Source organism: Fundulus heteroclitus, chromosome 5 (assembly GCF_011125445.2).
Source record: "Fundulus heteroclitus isolate FHET01 chromosome 5, MU-UCD_Fhet_4.1, whole genome shotgun sequence".
Taxonomy (NCBI): Eukaryota; Metazoa; Chordata; class Actinopteri; order Cyprinodontiformes; family Fundulidae; genus Fundulus; species Fundulus heteroclitus.
In genome coordinates, this window is record NC_046365.1 from 27,091,385 (window position 1) to 27,106,034 (window position 14,650).

Here is a 14,650-nt window from a genome sequence, read left to right on the forward strand (position 1 = left end):
ACAACACACTGGCCCAACTATCTCCTTCCCTACACCACACCACCCTCATAGAACATCACTCACTCTCTTCCAGGTATTTTCTCAGGACATCCCGCTTAAATATTTTTTTAAAAAGATTTATGTTTTCACAACACTTTTGTTCCTCCGATAAACTATTCCAGAGGGCGACACCACGACTTGAGATGCACATTGATTTCAATGTAGTTCTTACTTTTGGTTGGTATAATTGATTTTCGCCTCTAAGATTATAAGTGCTAAGTGCCTCCCGCTCCTGAAAAAGTTTTAAGACATTATCTGAAAGAGAGCCAGTTGACGCTCTAAACATTATTTGCGCAGTCCTTAAATTTACAAGATCAAACAATTTTAAATTGGAAGAATTTAGAAACAATAAATTAGTGGGATGTAAATAATTTACTTTATGAGCAATTCGAATAGCTCTTTTTTGTAGTGTACATTGAATTTCACTTGTGCAATGCACTGTAGAAGTTAGGTGTCTCTTATATGCCTGTAGGTGTGAAGCCTTTGCATCTGCAGTAGCCTAAAGATAAAAAGCATATAAATAAAAATACACATTTATTTATTTATTTATTTGCATTTACTCAATGCAAGCAAATCTGCTTTGCACTATGACAACTGCTGGGTTTGCATCCAGCATTGCCGTAGTTCTGTTGTTTTCACCATTACTCCTTCGCTATGGGAGCACAGGCCCCCAACAGAGAGTTATTTATGAGCTAAATGTAAACCTATTGTAACGTGTCCACCCCTTTGGTTTTCAGGTAAGGGGGTCAAAGCAGCAGCCACAGAGCAAAGCGGCAAGGTGACGCAGACATGAGTGCGAACAGCCATCAGGAGGTGGTGACCACTCCCCCGACACCCGGCGGGGGGACCAAGGAGCGCTATTTCGACCGGGTCAACGTCAACGATCCGGAGTACATCAGAGCCAGAAACATGTCGCCGGACCTCCGGCAGGACTTTAACGTTCTGGAGCAGAAGAAACGTGTCACACAGATACTACAGAGCCCGGTAAGTGCAAAAGCAGGACACACTGACATGTGCGTCCGCAGCAAGTTGCTTCCTGACCTGCGTATGGGTGTAGGAGCGTGTGAGTGTCAATGAGTGCGTTTGGGTGAATGGGGCTGGTGTTGTTGCAGTAAATAATCTCACACAGATGTATGGAAATATAGAAAAATCGATCCTCTAACATCCCAATGCCACATTATACAGCACAGCATCTTTCGACACTGAATTCGACCACATTTTGTGCTGACAAAGCACAATAGTGTCTCCGTGTGGTTCGTTTTACAGGAATCGGGCATACAGAGCGAGGGATCTTTGACCATTCCGTGTGTTTTTTGTGCCTGCTAAAGCATTTTGGTGTTGATCAGGAGGACTCTTGTCTTGGACATTATCCTGCTGAAAGATCCACTGACCAGCCACTGGACAGTTTACTTGCAGGTTATTTTTATATGTCCAGGTAGTTCAGATGGTTTATGACGGCAGTCTAACGATGGTTCCAGGGCATTTGGAACAGAAACAGGCCCTCGGCATCATTGATCCCCTGCCATGCTTAACAGTGAACATGAGAGGCTTTTCCACTTAACAATCACTTGATCATTTTGTTTTTTTTTTGGCAAATACACCAGTAGTTATATTTTGCCAACAAGCTCAATCTTGGTATAATGAAGTAATGTCACTCTTTGTCACAAATGACCTAAAGTCGGATTTTAGTTTTGTGTTGTTTTGTTTTTTTTTCAAATAAATGCTGTCACTTGCAACAAACCAGCCTTTTCCTCAGTCTCCTTGTTGTCATCATGATGTCTCCAACACTGAGTTCGATCCTTTGTATCTTCAGTGTTAGCACTTGTGTCAGATGTTTCCATCTACTGTAATTAGACTCCATCTAACAGCCTTAAAAACTATGAATTTATGAAATATTTTACCCAAAATCACTGTTGCATTCCAAACACTCATTGTGATGGTAATAATAATAATATATTGGCATGAAGAAATACATGCATTATGTTTTGCAAGATACAAAAACCACGTGCTCTTTCCCATTTTGAAGAGTTGCTTAGAGAAATGGCCTCTGTCTCACATCACGTTAATATCTGAAGGCAGCAGGAAGTCTTGACGGGATTACAAATTAAAGGTTCCTACAAACACAGACCAATGCTTAAAAAGCATGTTTTATGATTTCATTTATTAGATTTGGCTGATAATTGTTTAGTGAGTGATTTATTTCACAAACAAATATTTTTTAAAAAGACAAGCTTTAATTTGAGTACATTTGTTTAATGAGGGGAAAGAAATGAGTTCAGTGGGATATCATGCTGCTGCAACAAAAGATACATTTATTTGGCAGCTTTTTACCCACCTCTGCCATGAGTGCCAATGCTGTACATAGTTGGACACCAGTAACACCAGGTGACCCTTTTTCTCCTACTTTTATCAGACTTGTGGAGATTATTGCAGCTTTCAAAATAAGTGCTACAATTTACACTTACTCACCAGAGGGAGTGCGACTGCAGTAGAGAAAGAACAACACTTCCCAGTATTAGTTGATCATCAGCTCAGTGGTTGATTGCTGGGTAAGACCCAGAGGCCTTCCTGTAGCCTCATAACCATAACCACCTATTGATGTGCTAAAAAAGATTTTGTATTCTTTTATTTTGTGAAGCAGATACCAATGTAAACCTTTACAAGGTGCACAACAATCCTCATTTTAACACGGGGTAAGGCTGCACTTTATTGCAATAGTTCTTATAAATATGCTACTTTATTCTCGTAATATTGTAACAACAATAAAAAAAAAAAGAAAAGAAACAAAATCCCAGCAACCAAAAGGGTTTGGGAACCCATGCATTAAAGGCTGTGATCATGTTGGTCCCACGTGAATTTCATCGTGGGGGAACATGTTAGCTCACAGTGGAGCTGTGAATCATTAAGGAAATGCGTTGGGATGCATCGACTGCCACAGATTATTTATTTGGCGGGACTTGTGTGCCCTGCCCATGTCTGTGTAGTCCAAATTCCTCATCTGATCTGACTGCTAGCCTCACGGTGTAAACACCTGGGTGAAAAAATAGCGATTTAACTGAAAAATCCAAAACAAAGGCTGCGAAAGATCGAGTTAAACTAAACAAGAAGAGAAAATACATGTTTTAAGTCTTTTTTTTCCATTATTCCATTTTAATCTCCAAACTGCAGGGGGGTTTCAACATTAAGGTGTTGGGGAAATAAACCATTCGCCTCACCCACTAATACTTGAGCAATCCCTTCCTGTCTTCTCTCTCTCACTTCGGTTATTCTGCCCTAATCAAGACGTGTCTCAATAAGTCGCAGCAGCAGCGGCTGCTTCGCTCGTGCACGGCTGTGCCTGTGTTGATGCTGGGACGCTGGCAACAGAGCAACAGCCGTCAGTGGTTCACTGAAACCATAACGCAACCACCAGCTGCCACGCCCTCGCTCGGGCTCGCTGTTGAAACCCTTACGAATATGCGCTGTAAGTCAGCGGCGCTCAAGTCAGGTCGTGTTTAATCCTCAGCGATCAGCTTCGTGATCGTCAGCGCAATTATTGTGGGTTTCTTTTCTCTTTAGCGAGGAATTATGAGGGGAACACAGCAGCTCTCCAAACTAAATTCTGGGTTTGGGTGTAGAGGTGTGCATGCCAAACTAGCAACCTGCAGTCCTTTCATTTAGCTTTCCGAACTTCTAAACAGTCGGACGTCATCACTCTGATATCAGCCCATTTGAGCTCACGTATTCTGACATATTCACAAGCTCGGGTAAAGCCAGGAGCCCATTATTCTGGTCTGTGTTGTGCCCTTTGAACAGTTGTTTGGAGATTTTACAGCACGCCCACCATCTCTGGACATTTACTCTGCCATGTTGACTCAGGGCTCGCCTCTCGCTGATGAGCACATCCCCGTTTAGTGCTGCATAGAGGTGGAAGGTGTGTGTATTTGTGTGCACTGTTTTACGGACGCACTTTGAATAGCGGCAGGGACAGATTTATGGTTACAAGATAAGGACTGACATTGAGTAGGGAGTCATAAAAAGCTCAGACGGACACAGCGCCTTACAAATATATTTACACTCCTTGAGCTTTTCTGCATTTTTTTTTCAAGTTGCTGCCGTGAACTTCCACGGGGTCTGTTGTTTTTTTTGTTTTGTTTTTTTAGTGGGTTTTTCTTGACCAACCAACCTTTGGTATTGTATAGTTCGGAAGTGTAAGGAAAAGGATTTAATTCTGAGGCATGAATTTGCGAGTCAATACTTTGCGGAGCTGCTTTTTGCTTCAATAAAAGCCACAAGACTCGAGGTTTGTTGCTTCCGGCTTTCCAGACACTTTTATTTTTATCTGTTCTTCTTTGCAAAAACAGCTCAAGTGTGTTCAGAGTCTATGTAGACCACAGATTCTCAGTTGAGTTAGTCTGGGCTTTGACTAGGCCATTCGAACACATGTCCCAAAAGCCATTCAACTGCATTTCTGGTTGAATGTTTAGTGGCATTGTCTTGTTGGAGGGTTAGCCGCTGAGTAGTTCCAGCTCTTTTGCTGCTTTCAACAGGTTTCCTTCCAGGGTTGCCCTGTTTCCAAAACACGGTGGTGGCAACATCAGGCTAAAACACCTGATGTTGCCACCACCGTGTTTTGGAGACGTTGCATTCAGGGTAACGTGTTGTGTGTCATCTAACTAGAGTCGGCTGTAGAGCCTCCCGAGTTACCATGGGCCTCAGAACAAAGATTAGCTTATATGGACTCTCTTTACTAACTAGGTATGAAGGCAGTTGGTTGTGAAGGATGCTGAATACAGATACCCCACATTTTTAGGACTTCTGTGTCTGAATATAAAAAAAATGCTGCTCAGCTTTGAATTTGACATAAAATCACAATCAAACACGTAAGATTTTGTTGTTATAACAGGAAGAAATGTGGCATTTAAAGGTGGCGGGTGAATACTTTTGCATGGGCACTTGCAGCCTTACTGGATGCTTGTGCTGAAATGCATCTGGCTACCTGTTCTTTCTCCCAGTTCAATATGTTATTAACTTCCTGCACATGGTGAGTGCGCTTTCCTTTGGCATTCGCTGTTTTTCAGCGCAGTCTTAAAGGCCGAGAGCTCCTCTCTCTCTGCTGCAGGTTTCCACTTCGCTCCCTGCTGGTGTCCCCGACTCAAGAGTAGCAGCAGAGCGAGCAGCAGAGGGCATGTGAGGGCGCTGCCCTGAGCAGACAGTTCGCCGCAGGCTGCTGTCGTGCCATTGCTGATTGTCTGTCCGCGCCGACCGTCAATAAAAGTTTATGTGGTCTGTCTAGCAAAGCAACCGCCGTTCTATCCTTATCAGACGTTATTTGGCAGAGCTGCTCAGCGGGAGAGCTGGTGATTTATGTCAATCTCAGATTCCTACAGACACTACGGAAACAAAAAGCTAACCTTCCCCGTAAAGCAATTCTTTTCGTGTCATTAATGTTGACGGTTGCATATTTAAATAAGAAGTAAGCATATTATAGTAGCACAAGGGGTTTTATCCACAAGTCGGAGATTTTAATTTGGTTGTCTAGAACCTTGAGTAACAATGCGTTGTTGATTTACGAACAACAGTACCTCAATGTGAGTGATGTGAGTTGCTTTTGGTTTTTATACCATCACTGCCTGGGTCTCCTGATTTCAAATGGTCTTGTCCTGGCCGCGCAGGGAAACGAGCTCTGTGGGTCAGTGTCAGAGACAGATTGGTTGTGCAGCGGAGGGAAAAGGAGACCTTAGTTGTGGCCTAAAGTTTACTTTATTAGATTAATGGCCCGACTGGCCACGTCTGGTTCAGGTGGTAGACTAGACCGGCCATGAAGATGATTAAAAAGAACGCAACCACTTTGACAACCCAAAATACTGCTGACATAATAATAATAATAATAATAATAATAATAATATCCTACTATGATAGCTAACACTAACAATAGTAATAATAAGAAAATATCAAAATAACAGCGCACAGAATCAGACTCAAGTTTAATCGCCAAGTAGGTTTGCACTTACAAGGAATTTGATGCTGCAGACAAAAAAAATAAGAATACAGTAAAATAAGAAGTAAAAAGGATATATATACGGAAGCTATATGCACTCAGTAAACTGTGCGTTAATGTAACGCAGAAGCTTGAAAGAGAACAAGGGGCTACACCGCTTTGAGTGTAGCAAACAAAAAGAATTTTCTTAGCTTGGATTTCATCCACTTGTGGCCATGAAGGTGATTGGATGTAGCCTCGTGAGACCATCCTGATCTCGTGAGCTTTCAAGGTTTCACTCGCAGATCAGTCTGGCTACTCTCCGTTAAAGAAAATTTGGAGCCGTTCACCAAACGAACGTCCAATCAGCGTTGGCTTTGAGGCGGGTTGAGGTGTGACGCAACGGGAAGCGCGTCAGTTCAGTCTAAACAACATGGCGGCTTCAGCCGATGAAACTAGCGTTAGAGTGGCTATCGAGCAAGTTTTATCGGAATTACAGAGTATTTCTTTGCTGAGCTAACGAGCCTTTACCTGCAGCAGCAAGAGTAGCTTGGCTTGTGGTTGTGTTTTCGTCGTCGCTCTGTTACGAGCGACAACGAATCTGATTGGTTTATTTGGCCCGTCTATCACCAACATAGGCCAATCAGCTAACCAGTATTTTCGCCCCTTCCCAAAATTACTTCAACGGAAGGTTTCCAGATGGATATGCGGAGCAAATCTATCTGGCGGAGTCAGGTAAGATTGGATGACCTGGACTCAATGCATTGGATCGGTGAATGAATACTTTTTTTAAAATATTTCCCTCTACTGCTATAAATTGCCTTTGGTCCAGACCTTTTTTTTTTCCACAACTATACTAACTGTTGCGTCGACCATTTGACGGTCAGCTGCCGTCATCATTTACGACTGCAGCGCAGTGTTTCTGTTCGTTGTTGCTGTTGTTGTTGTGTTGTTCTCCTGCTCACACACTGCTTTGTGTGTTGCTTCTGCACCGTGTGGCTTTGAACACGAGCCAAACTGATCTCCCTGCGGCGCTCACATAAAGACCTCTGGCCTCTTAGGGCAGTTTTTCTAATATTCAGACACAACAATAACTTATGTGCCACCAGCTGGACGCGGCATTATGTGCCTTTTTCTGCACATTTCCCATTTTGCAGAAAAAGCCGCACGTCATTAGCTGTGGTTCCTCCCCTTTCTTTTTTTCCATCCATCCTTTCTCTGTTTGTTTTCGTTGTCGTTTTATGGCTCTGGTGTTGGTTGTAGATTACATGTTGCAATTGCTCAGATGGCAGGTTTTATTTTGAGCTCGACCAGCATAGATCAGGAGGGACTGCATAAACTCTGCCAGCTTCTTTACCTTTAAAAATCAAAGGCTACACCTAAACACTAAAAACATTGTTTTTTTTTTTAAATCCACTAAGCAGTGTGGAGAGTTATTCAGTACGTGTTCAACAGCAGTGCAAAATCAATTAATGTAACACGGCTGTTGGAGAATTTAATGGAAATGATTTCAGGCTCTTGCAATCGTATTCACGCCTCTTGAACTTCTTTGAATTTTGTCAACCACAAATGTGAATGTGTTTTTGTGGGATTTTTTTTTTTGTGATAGACCAACACAAAGTTGTGTATAATTCTGAAGGGAAGGGAAAATGATAATTATTATTGTTTCTTTTACAAACAAAGGAAAATCAGTTTTTTATGGACTTGCTTCCCCCCCCCCCCCCCCCCCCCCACTGAGCAAATATTCAGCAAAATCACCACCGGGCGTGTTGTGGTCTCTATCACCTGTGAACATCTAGATCAGTCAGACTGGATGGAAAGCATCTGTTAAAATAGTTTTTGGCTCTGATGTTTAATTGGGTTTAGATTTAGGCTTTGACTAGGCCATTCTAACACATTTATATGATTTAATCTACCCCGGTGGTTGCAACCTGCAGCTCAAGAGACAGCGGCTCTTAATAACTTTGGCTAAACATGCCAAATAATTGAATTCCAAGTTTTAAAATGAAAATGTCATTAAAATGCTAGCTTTAGCAACTTTTCTTAGGTATTTTCCTGCGTTATATATATAACATTCCATATAACATATAACAATTTTTTTCTTGTCAAAAAGTTGCAAACTACATGCCTCTTTGATGTCATTGTAGATAGAAATTAAACGTCCCATTGGAGAAATAAATGTTGAATGTGAAAGCAAAAGTAAAATTGTTCTTTCATTTAAAAATCTAAATAAACTTGTGGTCTTAGGTATAATGAAAACTAGGAAGAATTATGTTGCTTTTGTGGCTCTAAACTAACTTTGTTGAACTGGACCAAAGGTAAAAAATGGCTCTTGGGGTTCGAAAGGTTGCTGACTCCTGATCTAAACCGTTCAGTCGGCGCTCTGGTTGTATGTTAAGGTTTGTTAAGGTTTTTACTAGAAGGCGAACCTCTCCACCAGTCTCAAGTCTTTTTTCAGCCTGTTAAGAGTTTTATTTTTTTTCTGGGTGTGTTTTACAGTGTGTTTAGCTTTACCATCTTCACATAAATTTCAAGTGGAAATGTATAATTTTCCTTGGGCTACGGTGGATTGGTGAGTAGAGTAGTTGTCTTGCGTCAGAAACTTTTATTGCAGTTTCTTGTTGTCACGTGCAGATGTGCCCTAAAGCAAGGCACCTAGTTGCAAGCTGCGTATCTGTGCTTGTGAGTGTGAATTGGGTGAATGTGTCTGGTCAGTGGTCAGCTTGACTAGACTAGTCCATTTACCGCTTCACTTAACAACCGCGCACTACTTTGTGTTGGTCTGTTTATCACATGAAAGTTTGAAGTGACAAAAATTCAAAGATGTGAATACTTTTGCGAGGCATTTTACTCGCTGCATCGTTCAATTCAATTCAATTCAATTTTATTTATATAGCGCCAAATCATGAAACATGTCATCTCAAGGCACTTTACAAAATCAAGTTCAATCATATTATACAGATTGGGTCAGATTATACAGATTGGTCAAAAATGTCCTATATAAGGGAACCAGTTGATTGCATCAAAGTCCCGACAAGCAGCATTCACTCCTGGAGAAGCGTAGAGCCACAGGGAGAGTCGTCTGCATTGTCCATGGCTTTGCAGCAATCCCTCATACTGAGCAAGCATGAAGCGACAGTGGGAAGAAAAACTCCCCATTAACGGGAAGGAAAACCTCCGGCAGAACCGGGCTCAGTATGAACGGTCATCTGCCTCGACCGACTGGGGTTACAGAAGACAGAGCAGAGACACAACAAGAGAGACAAAAAAGCACAGAAGCACACATTGATCTAGTAATCTGTTCTACATTAGATGGTAGTAGCGGGTGAGCCGTCTTCTCTGGATGATGTCACAGTTAACAGAACGCCAGACCAGGTGTACCTACTATGAAGAAAAAGAGAGAGAGTCTTTAAGTGGACAGGCCTGTGACAAGTTTACTGGAATTAACAGCCCGACATTGCTCAGTTTGTTCAATCTAAACGAGCAGTAAAGTTTATTAATGGTTTTTTATGGGTTTGTGAAATGATGAACTGTTTTTCTTCTTCTGTTTATCAATCCTTATATATCTCTTCTCACTGCTTACTGAACAAGATCATTTAGGGCAACGAAGTGTTCACAGAAAATGATCTTTAAATGTTGTATATGTAAGCTACTGGTTCGAATGACTTACACATCATGACATTTTTCTTGAGGTCTTTTACGAGGCTCTCTCAGTTGGTTTTACTGTTACACAAGAAGAAGATTTTCACGTGCGGAGGCTAAACCGAGGTATTACTGTGTTTTTTTGTTATTTTGTGTGGAAAGCCTCTCCGTGTTCGTCTTCAGCGGCTGGGATTTACCATAACTGAGACCGGGAGGGTAAAAGCCATCATGAGCACCAGATTAAATTTAGATGAAATTGAATTTGACGTGTTCCTCCACATGCTGTTTCTATTTTAAGCTTCTCCGTTCGTCCTGCTTTTATTTTTCCTCTTTTTTCCTCCCCGACTCATTCTATTTCCTCGCTTTTTCCATCTGAAGCTTGTGTTTCTGCTTATTCTTTGTCCAGGGAAGTGGTTTAGTGATTCCCTTTTAGCACCTGTTCCGCGGTTTTCAAAGAAAGCCTGCCCCACGTGCTTTCCAGAGATCACAAGCGGATAATTTATGGCACTTCAATGGGGCTCTGCTGAGAGCCCCCCACATGTGAAGGAAATGTCAAAAGTGTCGTTCATTATGTTTTCCCACTTTCTCTTTTGAGTTCGGAAGTTCACGTTTGATAGAAGATTTGGTAGTTAGAGTCTCTGCAGAGGGTCTCTTTAAAGCCGCCACGTCTCCTCTCTGAGCCAAGCTCAGGCATCTGGGTTTCCCTCTGGGAACTTCAGGTTGTTGAACTTCCAGGAGAAGAGGCATTCCTTCAGCATCAAAAAGCGGAAATACTCTGTTTTTGGCAAGTTTTGCTGTAGTTTACCTACCTTGCGACTGAAATGTGCGCACACAACGTGTTGTAATTACTTACTGATCAAATCGTCGGGCTGTTCTGTTGTGGTTTGTTGCTGGTTTTGTTCCTGCAGAGTATATGATTTTTATGTGTGTTTTTATTGTGTGTTCTTGTATTTTTTTAGAATCTGCAGAAGTTTTATTTGAGTTCTGGTATTTTCTGCATGGTTTGCCTCAAGCGTTTCCTGTTGTCTTTTGGTTCTGGTCTTATTTGAGTTGTTACTAACAAACCATAGTCACCATCAGCTACACTGCTGGAATATTTGCCCCAGTCTTCAGGAGAGGCACCAGTGGCAGCTGATGATAAACATTTTCGCACTAGAGGTCGGAGATTATCACACAACAATAAACTCTTCTTGAACATGAATCGGTCCACAGTCACTTGCGTGTTGTCGGTCTAGTCTAAGTTCCTTTATCTGTCGTTTTGAATTAATCAGCACTCTAAAAAGAGAATGCAGCTCCAACTTAAATGGATTGCTTCAATTGGTAACAAGTAATTGAATTAAGTTTATTTATTTAAGTTCATTTATTTATTTATACAAATTGTGATGGGGGGGCACCCGAGCGCCCCCTATTAAAAAGCCGCTACTGAGAGACGCACCAATCAAGCAGCCAGATTCAGCCTATTTTCCTTTGTTTGCCTTTTATAAGAGATATTTTAAAAATATCTTATTTTGCCTTTTATGAAACAACATAAACTAAGAACTGTCTATAAATGCATCAATGGACAGAATGTGCTCTGATCAACGTTTTTGTGTTTGGTAGAGATAAAGATTAGGGACATAATCTTTGATTAGGATGGAAATCTTTAGGCACTCGGGTGGGAAATGAGTCGATTACGACTCAGAAGGCTAAGATGTTATATAAACCGACTGGCGACACAACAAGACAGAATTTTCTGTGTAAAAAAATATGTTTTCTAGAAAACCACTAGTAGTTTTAATCATTTATTCTACATAATAAGACAATCAATGGATACATCTTTGTCAAACGCAAACACTCAAAAACTACTAAATAAATGTAATGGACAACATTATTTCAGCTCTAAAATGAGGGTTTTAATAAGTATTTAATATGTTTTCAGTTTTGAATAAAAGCTATTGGAACATACAGCATGTTTTGGTTTCAAAGTACAGTGGCTCTGTGGTATTTTAGTCAGGATTCTCGCACTGGGAGAATGACGTACCAGCCCATGCCTACTTTCAACACTTCTACAAGATATCTGCAAACAAGGTCTTGCTGAGGAGCACACTGTCACTGGTCCACTGGCAGAAATGTATTAGTTCATAACAAGTGAAACTAGCTTTTTAGTCTCTAATGTTGTACTTATTCCTGGTCGTCGGCCACTATGTAAAAACTTTTATACAATATCCGCAAGTAGATCCAAGGACAAACTTCCAGTGTTTTTAACAGGAACAGAATAAATCAGATTGATATGAAAGTTTGCGGGATGTATGGTGGAGCAGTTGTTGCAGTGTAGCAAGAGGGTTCTGGGTGCAAATCCCGACACGGGGGTCTGTCTGCATGTTCTCTATGTGAATGCGTGGAATCTCTCTGGGCACTCCAACGTCCTGCAAACATGCATGTTAAAGGTTAATTTCTCTAATTCACCTTTTGTGAGTGGGTGTGGTTGCTCGTCCTGTGTTGCACCGTGATGGATAAAACAACCAGTAATGATTGTTAGTCGTCTCCCTGCACTGATTAACTCAAATGTTTTTAAAGGTTTCCATAAGTCTGCATTAGCCCCCGTGTGTTCTGTGGAGGTGAACAAGTGCATTGTCCCTGCAAAAGAGTTACTGCAGAGTACCGAGACGTAGCAGCTGCAGTCTGCAATCGCTTTCTTTGACGCACACTCTGAAGTTTAATGGTGGAAGATCGATAGCATTGGCAGGTTTTTCAGGCCGGCTCTTCTCCACTTTCTAACACTGTCACGTCGGAGGCTTGAAGGAGCAGCCCTGTGCTTATATAACTGGGGAGACCGTGTCTGAAATTACAGGCCTGATCTGCCCTCAGACCGTTTGCCTTTTAGGACATAGCTGGAATGTGTGTCCTTGTCTGAGGGCTTATTTGTCTTTTGTGTTTCGGCGCTCTCATTTTGGAGCTTGCAGCTGCCTTCATCCGTTTTTATTTTCTTTGTTAGACCAGCTTAAGTATGCGAGATAGTGAAAATCCAGGTCAGTGTGTTCTTCCAGGTAGACGGCGAAGCATTTTTTTTTTTGTGGGAGAGAGGATGAAATGTATTTTGTTGAACCTCGTCTGTCTCATCGTGAACGTTGCAGGGTTTCTATACAGTCTGGAAAAGCTGAGAGTCCACCTCAGACGTGTTGTTCCTGGTCTGGACAGGTCTGGGTAAAAAGAAAACACATTGGGAAAATATATTTCTGTTCGCGGCCTTTGTCTTTGTCATCGTTTGAAAAGTCGTCTGTGTCCATCCATCCATCCATAGAAGAAATATCTGCCATTAAAGAATGGTGAACCTTTGTGTTTATATTTATAAAATGGGCAAAAAAATGATGGAAAACTCTAAAAGTATGGAGTTTTTTTGGATTCCCCCTTCCCCAGCTGTTGCTGCACACTGCCACTCAGCTGACTGACAAATGACAGTCTGTCATTCGAGGGAAAGACTAATTTGGCCTTTCAGAAACACGAAGAGGAGTTTAATAGTCTGCATCATAAGCATGTTTACTTTGAAACTACTGCTAAATTTGGTTTTTATTCCTAAATATAGTTACAATTTTAGCTGATTTTGTGAATGTTGTGATTGTTATAAATGTAATAATTTTGCGGCTGAGGAAATAACTTTCTTTTGTTTTAAATTAAACCAAGCAATTCATGTTATAGTTGTATTTTTGTGCAAACGGTAATACTTTTACACTTTATTTAAACTTAATGTAGTCATACAGTGAAAATCCCGTAGAAACCTTAAATGAGTTTCCTTCTGTTGTTTTATAGGTTGAGCTCTGCAGAGTTAAAACTCTAACCTGTTTTATGCTGCATTAAATTATAGCCTGCTGCCTGAGTTATAGCAAACAATGTTCATCATGAAGACACAAATGTGTGGGAGTGATTTAGGGCTGATGTTACCTAAAGTCACACAACTTTCGTTGAAGACGCAAGCAGAGACGTGTCGGACTGGCTTCGTTCCAGGAAAGTTAATAAAAGTAATACGTGCAACAGTTTTAGCGTCACCTGCATCGGCAGCAGCGACTCCTGCAGAAACTTAGGAAATAAGAGTCAGTGCAGAGAATTTGCAGGACAAAAAAACCCCATTTGTGACACAGTTTGAGAATTATGACGAAGCGAATGTGGTAGAAAACGTAAACAGACCAATATCATGGAATAGAAAATGAGTTCTAAATGTTTTATTATTTGATTACTTGAACTGTCGAGCACAGGCAGGAAAAGCACAAGGTTTCCAAGCAACTAAAGTAATGTAATTAAGACTAATAAAGACAGCTTTGATCCTACAGGACAGCTGCTGAGAGCAGATCAACTTCATTTTTCTTTTTTTTTTCTTTTTGGCAGGAGCATTTTCACTTCACTTTAAGGCTTCAGCATGGCCAGGTTCCTATCAAAATGTTGATTTAATGCTCTGCTCTTTCATTTTCAAAGATTAGAAGAAAAGTTGCGTATACATTTCCTTATTCATCTGAGTTGACATAAGTGAACAGACCTGCTTTCCGTTGTGTTTCTGCCTGTGATTCGACTCTAGCCGTGCACTGGAATGGATATCTGCTCTATTTGCTGAAATGATGTAACTTTGTCTCTTATCTGATTTCCTGTTGTTGGTTTTAGAGGTTTCTACAACCACGCCACAGCAGCTGAAGATCACAGCTGACATGTGTTGTTGTTTTCACTGCTGCAGATGTGTGTGTTTGTGTGTGAGGGGGAGGGGGAGGGGGAGGGGGGGTGGAAATATTAACGATACGATCCACTTTATGTTCCCAGATTAATCTGTTTCGATGAGAGGAATCAAATCCCTGTCGTCATAATCTTTTGAGAACGTGCACGCACACATCAGGGAGCAGATGGCCGGCAGTTTAAATGGTTCCTGGCGTGTGTTGTCATGGCGCCTCGCGCGGTTTCTGATTGGTTTCACTGCAAGATGGCGTTAGTTAAACATTTTTTGGTGTTCATGTGTTAGAAAGGTTTGCACTTTCTCTGTTGTTTTGCACA

The 14,650-nt window shown here is 41.3% G+C and overlaps 1 protein-coding gene across 4 annotated transcripts in view; it reads left to right on the forward strand.

The window, feature by feature from the left end:
• Positions 1–743: 743 nt before the first annotated feature.
• Positions 744–14,650, forward strand: part of add3a (adducin 3 (gamma) a) — a 56,805-nt gene continuing 42,898 nt past the window's right edge. For all 4 annotated transcript variants that reach the window (XM_021318744.2, XM_021318745.2, XM_012866959.3 and 1 more), the window contains exon 1: positions 744–1,023. In XM_021318744.2, coding sequence (XP_021174419.2) covers positions 829–1,023 — 195 coding nt within the window. In that variant the 5' untranslated portion in view covers positions 744–828. The remainder of the gene's footprint in view (positions 1,024–14,650) is intronic.